General features: G+C 36.9%; 1 protein-coding gene across 3 annotated transcripts in view; it reads right to left on the bottom strand.

Moving 5' to 3' along the window:
• Nucleotides 1–13,375, bottom strand: part of CD96 (CD96 molecule) — a 96,678-nt gene extending 83,303 nt beyond the window's left edge. For 2 of the 3 annotated variants that reach the window (XM_086407198.1, XM_086407205.1), the window contains exons 1-2: nucleotides 13,201–13,373; nucleotides 10,911–11,267 (exon numbers count right to left, since the gene is read on the bottom strand). In XM_086407198.1, the coding sequence (XP_086263324.1) occupies nucleotides 10,911–11,267; nucleotides 13,201–13,261 (418 nt within the window). In that variant the 5' untranslated portion in view covers nucleotides 13,262–13,373. Of the gene's footprint in view, nucleotides 1–10,910; nucleotides 11,268–13,200 lie in introns of all 3 variants that reach the window. The other variant, XM_086407187.1, reaches the window with a different exon arrangement.
• Nucleotides 13,376–13,777: the final 402 nt, after the last annotated feature.

Genomic DNA, 13,777 nt, shown 5'->3' on the forward strand with positions numbered 1-13,777 from the left:
CTGATCTTTTCACTGCTTTTATACCTGATTGTCTTTTTAGAGCTTACAGATATTTCTCCAAAGAAGAAATCACACAGAAAAACACATCAGGAAACTCCAAGGAAGCATGTCTAATGAATTATTTTCATTTTTAAAGTGATATGAGATAAATAGTTTTATAGTCTCTCTTTTGGGGAAAGTTATATATACATATATATACATTTGTGAGTAAACTATAATATCGGAAAATAACTTATAAATGACAACAATTCTATCATCTTAATATCCTGAAAATCTTATTCTTTTTTCCTGTATTTATACAAATCTTGTTTGTGTGCAGCTATTTTTTTCATACTTTGCAATTTTATTTACCACCAAGTGTTACCTATAGCTTTACTTAAAAGATTTTGCATGATTCTTAAGCTACCTGTGGTTGAAATTTCTATTACATTACATATATACATCATAATTTGTTTAGCAATTTTCAAGTATTGAATCATATGCTTTTTCAGTTTTTAACTTATTTAAACTATTACAATCTTTATAGCAAGGTTCATCCTTAAACTAATAGCTTTCTTCTGACCATTTAGCTACTTAAGATACATTCTCAGAAGTATAATTAATAGGTCATGAGGTATGAACATTCTCCTTATTATCAACAGCACATTTTTAAAATACATGGGAATATTTCAAATGTTGTATTTTGCCTTTAAAGTTTTGCTGCATTTCAAGCTCTTGTCAATATCAGTTGTCCTCTTTAATGATAACTCTCTCCTCCTGCTTTCTTAATTGAAGCCAGGCCTTCCCATTAGGGCCCATCTTCCCTGCATCATTCTCAGATAGTGGTTGTTTATTTTCCTATATCCTTATTGCCTCAAGATCAGGAGGATTGGATCAGGGCTTTTCTTGCTCTCCATTGCTGCTTCCATATATTACTCCAACGTCAGAATTTAAAAACCAGAACAAAACAACAATAACAAAATTCCTGCCTTTTATGGTTAAAAGCATTTACTATAACAGCACTCCCAAATGGAGTTACATGTATATCACCACCAAATTTTTTGGCCATTATTTGCATACCACCATTAATACTATTTAATTTTATTCTTGAGATTATAATTGTTCTCCTTACATCATTTATTTTAAACAAAGACTGACCAAGGCACATATTTGTATAGTTTATGAAATCTACTTGATATGTTAATTCTATTTTAATGTGCATTACCCAAACACATAAGTAGTAAATTTTTGTAAAGTTTGTCCAGATTCTGAGAAGTTGGCAATACAAGTGGCATAACTCTAATATCCCTGAGATTCCTAATAAAAACAGATGAACTAGAGTAGTAAAACTATAGGCAATATCTATGGGAACACTAAATAACAATATAACATCATTAATAGTTGGGAACAAATCAACAAACCACTGTGGTGTAAGCAACTATGCAAAAAGAAACAGGAAAATCAGTGGCCTTTAGAACTAAGAACTTACCCCTCGTACCTTCCAGAAAAAAGTCAACAGAGAATCACTGGAAAGAAAGGCAAACTAATCTGAGAATAGCAGCAGAAATAGAGAAAGAAGTTTGTAGGCACCAAACTCCCAGAGCCTTCAACGGAAAAATGAAAAGGCTTGTCAGTGCTAGAGTAGAGGGGACTTTTCAGAGAAATCCCACTCTGAGACAAAACCCCTGGGATACAATCCAAATTATATCAGACAGGCCCAACAGGAGAAAGCAGAGAGGCAAATTAGATAAAAGTGAGGGATAGGAGGAAAGGAAGTGCATTTTATAAAGTATAATGGCATATAATTTTTTTTTGAAAATAACAGGAGAGCTCTAGAGACACTGAAGACTCTAGAAAAGATAGCCTGGTGTACTCTTCCGTGATAAAAGTCAATTTAACAAACATATTTAGAGCAATAGAAAAAAGTGGGTTGGAATCACATGTAAAGATACCATAAGAAAAAAAGAGAATAGAGAGCAAAGTAATATTCCTACAATAATAACAGCATATTAGAAAGACATGACTTCAAAATAAATAAAAACTATAGCCCAATTATTCAAAATGAACTAAAAGAAATAAAGAAAATGATATAAGCTATGATAAATTTTAGAAAGACTTCTAAATGAGTCATTTGGAGAGAAGAAATTCTTTAGAAGATAAGTGAGAAAATTCAGGAAAGGGTTGGAAATAAGTTTTTAAAATCATTTCAGAAATTAAGAGCAAACTAGAAAAAAAAACCAATAATGTATTAATACAAAAGTTAATGCATTAAAAGAAATTTAAAAAATAGAATGAGGGAAATTTTTAAGTGAAATGTTAATAAATAATGGATTTTATAAGCAAAAAGAGGTAAAAGAGATAGGCAAGAAGATGGAGAATATGTTTAATAAACAATACTTAAGGAAATAAACAATAGAAAAACACTGGAAATTATAACTCTAGTACAATTTCTTAAAATAAAATGATTAGAAAATATATATTAAAAGATTTTACTTCAAAAGTAGGAAAATACTCTCAGAATGGATATTAAGCATATTTTTATAAAAATGTTAAACAAAATCAGTTCTGGGGAAAGAAAATCAAATTGTTATTAATTTTTGGACAGCAATTCTTTATGCCAGAAAATAATATAGTAAAATTTAATGGGCTTCCCTGGTGGCTCAGATGGTAAAGAATCTCCCTGCAATGCTGGAGACCAGGTTCAATCCCTGGGTCAGGAAGATTCCCTGGAGAAGGGAATGGCAACCCACTCCAGTATTCTTGTCTGGAGAATTCAGTGGACAGAGGGGCCTGGCAGGCTATAGTCCATGGGCTTGCAAAGAGTTGGACATGACTAAGCAACAACTTACACACAACATATTTAATATACTCAAGGAAAGAAAATATGAGTTAAGGATATTATATTCAATCTTTAACATGAAGATTATAAAAATAAAACTTATTAAAAGTCACACAAGAGCTCAGGGAATACTGCCCCATGAGCATTTCCTGAATATTCTCCAACAGAATATACTTCAAACTGAAGAGACATTTACATAAAGGCTGAGGGTAAGTGTTGAATATGTATTTACCTTTAGCACAAAGAATAAATAATTGTTATAAGTGAGTAGTAATGAATATATATTTTAAGTGAAGATACAATATAAGTGTCAAAAACACGGTTGGGTGGATATTGAGGGACTCCTTGTTTTGGGAGCATGAAGAGGTCAGTGAAAAAAAGATACATATAAAACTGAGCAAATGTGTTAAAAAATCACCATTTTCAGGGCCCTGGAAATTGACCAAAGACAAACATTTAATTGATAAACATTTCTTCTTTGACAAGCCACCAGAGCTTCAGTAAGAACAGTAGGAGTCTTCAGCCTGCTTGCTTTGGGATCCTTCCATCACTTTTCTCCAGAGAAGGCAATGGCACCCCACTCCAGTACTCTTGTCTGAAAATCCCATGGACAGAGGAGCCTGGTGGGCTGCAGTCCTTGGGGTCACCAAGAGTCGGACACGACTGAGCGATTTCACTTTCACTTTTCACTTTCATGCATTGGAGAAGGAAATGGCAACCCACTCGAGTGTTCTTGCCTGGAGAATCCCAGGGACAGGGGAGCCTGGTAGGCTGCCGTTCATGGGGTCGCACAGAGTTGGACACGACTGAAGCGACTTAGCAGCAGCAGCAGCATCACCTTTCTCAACTAGGTCAGGGAGAAAGGTCATTTCACCATCTTAGAGCTGGCTACAAAACCCAGCAGCTTTACTTCCAAAAGGGACAAACTTAAGTTAGGTCTGAGCATGATAATCCTTCACATTGTCAGCTAGTAAGTGGTAGGCAACATAAAAAAACTGAGGCTTGGTTACCCTGGGTGTGCAGTCCCAGTGGGGTGAGTGGCAGACCAGACAGACAGTTCACAGAGATTCTAGAAATCAGAGAGTCATAAAAGAGCTGACATAGATTCTTTACACATCCCAGGCTGACTGGGAAAAATATACATGAGTAAGAGGATCTGAGAGAGCTCAGTGAAAAATGAAGGCCAAGGGAGGTATTACTGTCGCAACTTTGAACGCAGTCTCTAATTCCCTCCCATACAGACGTCTATGTGTAGAGGGTGGAAGCCTATTGGGCTTGAGGTATTTGAGCACAATTTTTACCACATTCATCTGTGGACCAACAAAGGGAATTTGACAATGTATGCGCAATTCCTTGGAAACAAAACTAAAGACATGAGAATTATACTGAAAAGCTAAGCAGAGGTATACGTGTACGGCCAAAAGAGAGAGATTTTGCAATTTAAATACGAGTAAGTTATTGAAAATTTTAAAAACCCACAGAATCTAGAGTTGTCATGTTATTTTTTTTAAATGTTTAGCTTTCAACAACAACAACAAAATGATGATGTATGACGGAAACAAGAAAGTGTGACCCATACTGAAGAAAAAAGTGGTTCATTGAAATTCACTGAGTAGACCATACATTAGATTTAACAGACTTCAAAGCAGCTATTAAAAGTATGTTCAAAGGATTACAGCAAAATATGGTGACAATGACTCAATACATAGGGAATTTTAGTGAAGATAAAAAGAAACAGATGATTATTCCAGAGTTTAAAAGTCAATAATAAAAATTAAAAAAATCACTGGAGATTCTCAACAGCCAATTTGAGATGGCAGAAGAAAAAAGAAAACAGCATACCTAAATAATGATTAATATAAATTACCTAATCTGAAGAACAGAGAGAAAAGATCGAAGGAAAACAGAGTTTCAGAACCATATAGGACAAATCAAATGTTCTAACATATATGTAATTAGACTCATAGAAGGAGAGATGAAACAGAGGAGGGCAGAACAAATACTTGAAGAAACAAAAGCCAAAAACTTTATATTTGATTTTTTAAAAATTTCTCCAAATTAATCTACATATTCAAGAACTTTAAAACCTAAGTAACACAAATGTAACCAAATACCCACCTAAGCATATCATAATCAAACTGCCAAAAGCCAAAACAAAGAGAAAATTATGAAAGCAATCAGCAAGGAAAAAATGTCAAACTTATCACACATAGGGACCAATAACAGAATCAATGGCTCACATCTCACTGGAAACAATGAAGATCAGAGACATGTTCAAAATACTGAAAGAAGAAACAGTCCACTAAGAATTTTACACTTAGTGAAACTAACGTTCAAAAATAAAAATGAGAAAAAAAGACAAAACAATTCATGGCAAGTAGATTTTTCTTATGTGAAATTCTAAGCTATGTCCCTCAGGCTGAAAGGAAATGATACCAAATAGTAACTTCTCTCCATGGGATGAAATGAAGAGCATATGAAATGATAACTATATGGGTCAATATAAGGTTTTATATATATTTTCTTTTTTTCTTCTCAGTTTTTTTTTAAGAACATGAAATTCTTCAAATCATTAATTATAGCACTGTTCTGTTGGGTCTATTACATGAGATCGTGCGTGTGTCTGTTTTTTGGTCTACTTTTCTCTTTTTTTCACAACTTACTCCAGCACATCCCTTCCTTTTGTTATTATTGTCATTAACAGCACAATATGTCTTCTTTATATATGTAATACATATAACAAACTGCATACATAGAAAACTAGAAACATTGGAGTTAACAATAAGGATATTAAAATAACTTTTTAACATATTCAAGAATAGAGAAAAAGATGAAGGGAATAGATGAAAAAATGAACAAGTTCATCAAAGAATTAAAACTCTATCAAAAACAATAACTGTAAAATATAATATCAGAAATTAAGAATGAATTTGATGAGATTGAAAAATTACTGTGTATCAAGAAAAACACTATTTGTTAATTGTTAAATACATCAATAGAAAATTTCCAAACTGAACCACAGAGAGGAAAAGAAGTAGGAAATACCAAAAAAGTACTAGAAATAATAAAAATATATTTTGATATAGTATTTAACACTAGAAACTTAACATCAAAATTTTAAATACTAATTTTAAAAACATAGAAGAGTTAGAAATAAAGAGTGTATTTCTGTATAATCTAGGAATGGGGAAAATTTTTTGTAAGTATGACTCAAAATTAGAACCATTAAGGAAAAAGTGATAGATTTTATTTCAAAAAGTAAGAATTATGCTGCACTGGAAACAATACCATAAGAAAGTATGGATAGATGAAAAACTGAGAAAATATTTGCAATTCATATCACAAAAGGTTAATAGATTTTATATATAGTATATTTTCAGCCTAATAAAGATAATAACTATAATGAATTAAAACTCACTAATATGCTTAAGTTCATATAGATTCTTGATACTGAACACAAATACTTATTTGTCACCTAAAAATGTTAGTGAACAAACTGATTTTTAAAACTGGTAAAGGGAAAGAATCAAGTGTCTATTCTTTGTTTTTTTTAAACCAATTGTATATCTAATAAATAATTGGTTCATGAGAAGAAGTTTCTCTTTATAAGAACATTTCAGCTGATAAATGAAGGAATGAAAAATTAGAACATCACTATCCAGCAGCCAATAATGAATGAATGGATCTAAGGCAATACCCATCAATGGCTGTTAACATCACACAACCAGACATTATGTAGTGCTGATGTAACTACACAACATCATCTATGAAATATTCTTACCAGAAGATAAAAATAAATGTGATCAAATATGTATACCTAACTAAAAGGTGAAAGAAGAGCATGGAGATACCATGAGATGTAAAAGCAAAATCCAGGCTGTGGGTAATTATACAAGACAAATAATCAAGTTTGCTCAACAGATGCACTGGCAAAGAAAAATAAGAAATGTCAGACAGCCTTCAGATTAAGAGAATAGACTGGTCAGAGGCAGGGGGTGGGCAGTGGGCAAAATGAATGAAGATGATAAAAAGGTATAAAGTTCCAGTTATAAGATAGATAAATTCTGCAGATGTTATGTAGAGCATAATGATTAAAGTGAAAAACCATACTTCATGTTTAAAAGTTGCTAAAGAAAGTACATCTTAAAGGTCTTCATCATAAAAAAAAAATTGTAACTGTGTGAGGTGATGGATGTTAACTGAACTTACTGTGATGATTACTTCACACACACACACACACACACACATACACACATATAAGATCATCATGTTGTATACCTAAAGTGAATACAAAGTTACATGTCAATTATACCTCAATGAAACTGAGGAAAAAAGGTTGAAGAATGAATTATGCCTGTAGGCAGGGTAACAGCATGCAGTTAGACTAAGATTTTCAAGATTATATTATCAAGATTATTCCTTTCTATTACCAGTACTACCCCTCTGTTATTACAGTCTATACTACTTTATTCCCACACCTCCTCCTCCTTCTACCATTCCTCCTTTTTCTCCTACTAATGCTTCTAAAAGCACGAACACCCCTCCCCACCAAGACTTTTGCTGTAATCTGGGAAATTAAAGCCACATGTGTCTGTCCTAACAACTACGTATTTTAAACGCATTAGTCTTAATAGTCTGAAGCACTGTGTGATCCAGTAGCATCAAATGAAGGAAACCTGGATTACAATCAACCAAGGCTTGACTCAAAGAATTGTGTTTCTTGGAATAAATCAAATGCTAATCTAAAAGGAAACTCTGTCAAATGAAAATGAAAAAAGAAGCACATGCCGAACAGTGTGTAACATTTCTGCCCTCTTCCACAGCCTCAGAGCACTAGTTCATACAAAGGAACAAGGTACAGTAGAAGAGTCCCTTCTCAGCTTTTCCCTCAAAGCATTTTCCCTCAGCTTCTCAGCTTTTCCCTCAAAGGCTCCAGGAACATGGGCAGGCGGGCAGGCTTTACATTGTTTTGTGAACAGACAGGGAAGAGACTGACCCCGCAGACAACAGAGAGGAAACGGAAAGACGTCACAACCACCTCTGGTCCCTCAGCATTTTCATATTTCGATTCTTACACACCACTTCAATTTGTATTTGTTCACCTACTGCACATACTTGCACTCATGTGTGCTTTGCCGACCCAACCAACCTGTTGAAGGTCTCCCAGGGATGTGAGAGGGAAGTGGCACAAGGGAGAGAAGTGAGCGAAGATCAAAAGAATTAAGGGGAAAAATATATCATTGGGGGAATTTGACAGGGCTTTTGAGTAACACCTCAAGACGCCCCATCTAAATATCTGTCCCTTAGGTTTATACCAGGCTCACATCTTTGATCAGGTGGCACTAGTGGTAAAAAGCCTCCTCACCAACGCAGGAGAAGTAAGAGACAACTAGTTCAATCCCCGAGTTGGAGAGATCCCCTGGAGGAGGAAATGGCAACCCACTCAAGTATTTTTGCCTGGGAAATCCCATGGACAGAGGAGCCTGATGGGCTACAGTCCATGGAGTTGAAAAGAGTCAGACATAACTGAGGGACTGAGCACACACATCTTTGATCACTGCGTGGTGAAAGAGTTTCCCCCTCCTTTTTTTTTTTTTTTCCTTTTCTATTTTTCTCCCTTTATACCGAAATACACAGCACCAGAACATTTTTTTTTAACACTGATGCCATTTCTCTCCCCTCTGGTCCAGCTGATGAACAGCAAAGTTATAATCAGATAATCGGGAACTGACAAGCACAAAGCATGTATACATGACTTCTGTCTTCCCAGTGATTTGCTATTTTTAGCAGCTAGAAGCTTGGCCCTTTAAGAAATACATTTCCCTTCAAAGGCAGCACCACTCTCCTTTCTGAATGACACAGTATCTCCTTTCCATTGGCTGTCTTTATGTCGAGTCATTCCCACCTCCTATTTCCTATCCATGTCGTCAATTCTCCATGGAATAAACATTAGGTTCTCAGATATGTAGCAGCATAGTTTACAATTCTAAGAAGAAGATAAAAAAATCTTTGTCTAAAGTGAAGTTCAACATGTACTTGTGCTAAAGTGTGGCAAATGTTCTGTTGGGCTCCATATTAAAGAAAAGAAATAAAGAAAGTGAAGTCATTCAGTCCTGTCCAACTCTTTGCGACCCCATGGACTGTAGCCTACCAGGCTCCTCCATCCATGGAATTTTCCAGGCAAGAGTACTGGAGTGGAGTGCCATTGTCTTCTCCTCAAATCCAGACTACCTGACTTCAAAACATATATTATGCAGGTAAACTCTATACAGATCTTCTCATTTCTCTTCATTCTACCTTATCACCCCAATCCATCCCCAAATGAAGTATTTTTCCTGGAAAACAGCAATGGGAATTGGGGCACCGTTAAGGCAGAGGTAGAAGAGGTCCTGCTCTGTAGCTGGACTGCCAACACCATGGTCTTATCTCTTGATGAGAAGTGGAGAGGAGATAATAAATCCATATGTGTTGTTTGTCCTGGGCAGCTCCTTGCCTTCTTTAAGCATGGCCTTTGTGAGTTAGTTTTTGTTGTATTTTTTTCTTATACCACCAGGTCACTTTGCCCCTAAGTTAAAATCATTCCATTTTGTATGCATTTGCCATTTGTTGACTTTCGTTTTCATTTTTTCCACTAGTATAGAGATCATTTACTTTAGGACCAACTAATTTAGGGTAGTCATTATTATCATCATTTTTCAGATGGGCTCAGAGAACGTACATGCCAATCCCCAGGTGAAATTCAGTTCCAGCCAGAAAGGAATTAGAACTTCAACCTAGGAGTCCTGCCTCCAAAGGTGGCCCTATAAAGCAAGTATGAATGAATGCTACACATTCTGCAGCCTCCTTGGTACTTTTCCCTGCCTTATAAGAAATATATCCAAAGCCACTTTGATAAACTCCCCCCACAAATCTGTTCTGATTCCTTAGTCTCCCATCTCAGTGAATGGCACCACCGTTCAGGTGTACATGCCAGACACATGCATGTTTTCTCTCTCCTTCACTCACACTGCTGTTGTCCTGCTGCTGCTGCTGCTAAGTCGCTTCAGTCATGTCCGACTCTGTGTGACTCCATAGATGGCAGCCCACCAGGCTCCTCCATCCACGGGATTTTCCAGGCAAGAGTACTGGAGTGGGTTGCCATTTCCTTCTCCAATGCATGAAAGTGAAAAGTGACAGTCAAGTCGCTCAGTCGTGTCTGACTCTTAGTGACCCCATGGACTGCAGCCTACCAGGCTCCTCTGTCCATGGGATTTTCCAGGCAAGAGTACTGGAGTGGGGTGCCATTGCCTTCTCCGTTGCCATTGTCCTAGATCCACTCTATTATGAAGTCCTACCTGTTTAATGCCCAAAGCATCAAATTTGTCATCTTCTTTCTATATCTATCCAAACAACCACTCTGTCTCCTCTGCATTACTTTACTGGGGTTGTTCCCTAAGTTCTCTCCACCTTTTCTTCTCATCCCCTTTCACTTCATTCGCATACTGGTGCTGGTGAAGCCAGCACCGTCTTTTCATAACACAAATTCAATCAGGCTTTAAATGTCATGCCATCCATTGGATGAAAATACTTCGATGTCTTCCCAAGGTGCTTAGATAAATATCAAAGCCTTGAACATGGTTGACAAGGTTCAGTATGATCTGGTCCTTACTGTACCTCCCACTTCATCCCTTAATTCTGCACCGCAGTCCCACTGGCATTTCCCCATGTTCTCAAACACTGCATAGCCCTTCACAACAGCAGTTTCCTGTCTCTGGATCCGTCATAAATCTCCCACCTCCCAAATAGTGTTAATATCTACACAGTCTTCAGACCTCGGCTCAGGTGCCACTTTCTCAGAGTCCATTTCCGTGGCTTCTATCACATACTCTCACAAAACCACTGTAGCCTTTATCACTTATCACTGCTTCAATTTAACATTTATTCATAGCATTATTTGACCAATTTCTGTCTTCATTTCCAGGCAATACCTCTTTTCACTCAACCTTTCTGTACTTAGGCACTGTGCCTGGCACATGGCTGGTTCAGAATACATACTTGTTGAAAGCTGAATGCTTTCAACACATGCTTCCTTCCCACTTGCAGTCATACTTACCATTTGTCTGGATCTTTAGGCTGTAGATTTTCGTCTGAATGCCCTCTGGATACAGAGTGAAGCTACACTCATACTTCCCGGTGGTCGAGGAGGAAACATTCCTCAAGTACAGAGTCCACTCAAACACATTCCCAGGAGGTTCTCTGAAAGCCACCAGTGACCTACAGGCACTCTTGCTATCACAGTAGAAGCCATGTTGGGGATGATAAACTGCAAGCAAGTCCACCTTATCAGTGACCTTGGACCACTGCATCTGCACCAAGATGCCTTTCTTCTGTGTTTGGCAGGTCAGGTTGACATCAGAGCCAGGTAAAGCGTAAATGTGTTCTTCTGCACCGAATGTTTCTTCCACTATTCCTGAAAAGGAAGGGTGTGAGCCATCAGTTTGCATGATTCACAGAGAGGGATTCCTTGGTGAAAGACCTTGGTTACCCTGGTGAACTGAGGGAGCAGCTGGAACTTTCTTTCCTGGCTGCCTTAGCATTCGGAAGGAACTTGTGCCAGATTCAGAGAAAGAAGCATAAAACTCAAACACAAATAAGAAGACATTTGCTTAAAGACACTAGAAGAAGTTAGTAAATTTTGAATATCTCTTGGTCTATTGGTCTGTCCAAAACACAACTTAAGGTCTCTGAATACCTATGAAAAAAATTAAGCCTATTTAAAGATTGAAGCCCACTAGTAAATCTATTATGACAGCTATTCCTGCAATGAATATAATTGGCTTTTTTGTTTATGAGTTAATAGCACATAACACACAATAACACCAAATATTATTTTCTGAAGCTGAAAAGTAACTAATGAGCATATAACAATTTTAAAAAATACATGTTTACAGGTGGCTTTTACATATAGGTTATCTTGTTTAATCCTCCACACACATCAAAGCGTAATGCTGTTAACACTATTCATCAAAGGCACAGAGAGACTAAGTGATTTGCTTAAAGTCACACTCCAGTGAAAGAACATGAATTCAGTTGTCTAGGGTCTGCGCTCTTTCTATAACCTTCAGGACCTCCAAACTCCCTTCCAAATTGGTTGAGAAGAGTAAGAAATTTGACATTCTATATAAAAGAGTCAAAAAGGCCATCATTTCCCTATAGTTAGGATTTCTGAGGTAAAAAGGGGGAAATAGTGGTAGGGGTTTCCACTAAAAATAAACCATTGAGCAGCAGCATCTATAATCAACACTGAGATACTAGACATGAAAGAAGATTCCCTCTCATCAGTTCTTTGACCAAATGGTATAAGACACTTCAGACATGTTAAGCCTCTGACATGCCTTCCATAGTGTAGGTCTCAGTTTTAGAATTAACATGAAATACTGTTTCAGGCATGATCTATTATTGTGACAAGTACCACTGAAGCTCACAAAGGAAAAAGATAAAAAGATGACAAGCAACTGAGAAAAAACCAGGCTCTCAAAGGTACTTGACGAATGGGAATTACTACACTTTTATGGATGCAGAAGTTTGGGTAGGCAGAGGTTAGTGCAGTTTAATGTAGCTGCCTGTGAGCTCGGCTTTGCCTGATAATACACCTCTTATCCTATCTAAAGCATTATATTCCAATGTCTCCTTTGATTTAGAAATCCTCTTTAAAATCTTTGTAGCTATATCTGAGAAGCACAGTTAATTCTTAAGACACTCAGGCTCACAGTAATACCCTCATGTTATGGAATGCAGAATGAATCTTTCTTCCTGCTATTTTAAACAGGCCCTTTAGGCGCTGGTCCCTGCTGTCACAAGGAGTCTACTTTTTCTTCCAGGTCCATACCTATACATGCCTCATTAAAATTCAGCATATGTTCAACTCCCAAAGATCTGAGTATTTGGAGGAGAAATGCTTGTTAAATCCAAAAGAGAAAGTATTTGAGAGAGAGAAAAAGTTGAACAAGAAGCTCTGAGCCTTGATGGCATTGTGATTTTTTCTTTTTTTTAAAAGTGTTCCGGCGTTGTTCTGACAACCACTTGGAGAGCATTTCATTTTCAAGAAGCATAGTTTTCCAGTTACTCCAGAGACCCTCTTAGGAAGGAAATGGGTGAAAATGTCTCAGAGCAGTGGCACAAACCACCCATTCCTTTCTTGTTTTTAGTGCTCATTTGTAATCATTTCTAGATCCTTACATCTCTCTGAGAGCTGCCACTTAAATACATAACTGAAAACTTTAGTAACAATCTGCCTTTGGTGATCAATTCCAGCAGTAGTCACAAGGCATTTTCAATGACCAGAGGCCCCTTTCCTCCCTAAAGCAGCCAGTGTGACAAGAAAGGACAACCAGAAGCCTTACCCCTGACCAAATGCATCTGGATGATGGAATAGACAGCACAGTATGTCCATTTTTTCTCCATTGTCTCCTGAAGGCCTCACACCAGCATTTTCATAATGATCACGGAAGTCAATAGACACCTTTAACTAAGCAAACTCCAGACACCCTATTCGTGCTGAAAAACCCCACACCCACCACACGCCTGTGTCTGTTTATCACTTGGCAAGACCCCAGGAAATGAGACGTCAACAGGAAAGTAATGTGGTTCACAGCTAAGTATAACCTTCAACAGAACAATGTTGAAATTTTTCTCTGAAGTCTTGTGCATCACCTTCGTTAAAAGCATTTTCAATATCCAAAGATTCTCTCCTTCAGGATCTCTGTGTCAGTCAAACTGCTTCTAAAATCCAAACAAAGGAAATCATGCAGAGCAGTTCATAATGTGCTTTTCATGCATTTCTTTGCAAGAGCACAAAGTCATTTAACAAATGTAAGCTCACCGTCTTTCATAATAGTCTTTCTGTTCAATTTTAAAATATGTTTTCTTTCCAGAATTACTTCAGGGTGAAAGGACAAAGAATTAACACATTTAATTTTA

The sequence above is a fragment of the Bos grunniens genome, chromosome 1, assembly GCF_055505025.1.
Source record: "Bos grunniens cultivar Pamir isolate PY7600 chromosome 1, Bosgru_T2T1.0, whole genome shotgun sequence".
NCBI classification, from domain to species: Eukaryota; Metazoa; Chordata; class Mammalia; order Artiodactyla; family Bovidae; genus Bos; species Bos grunniens.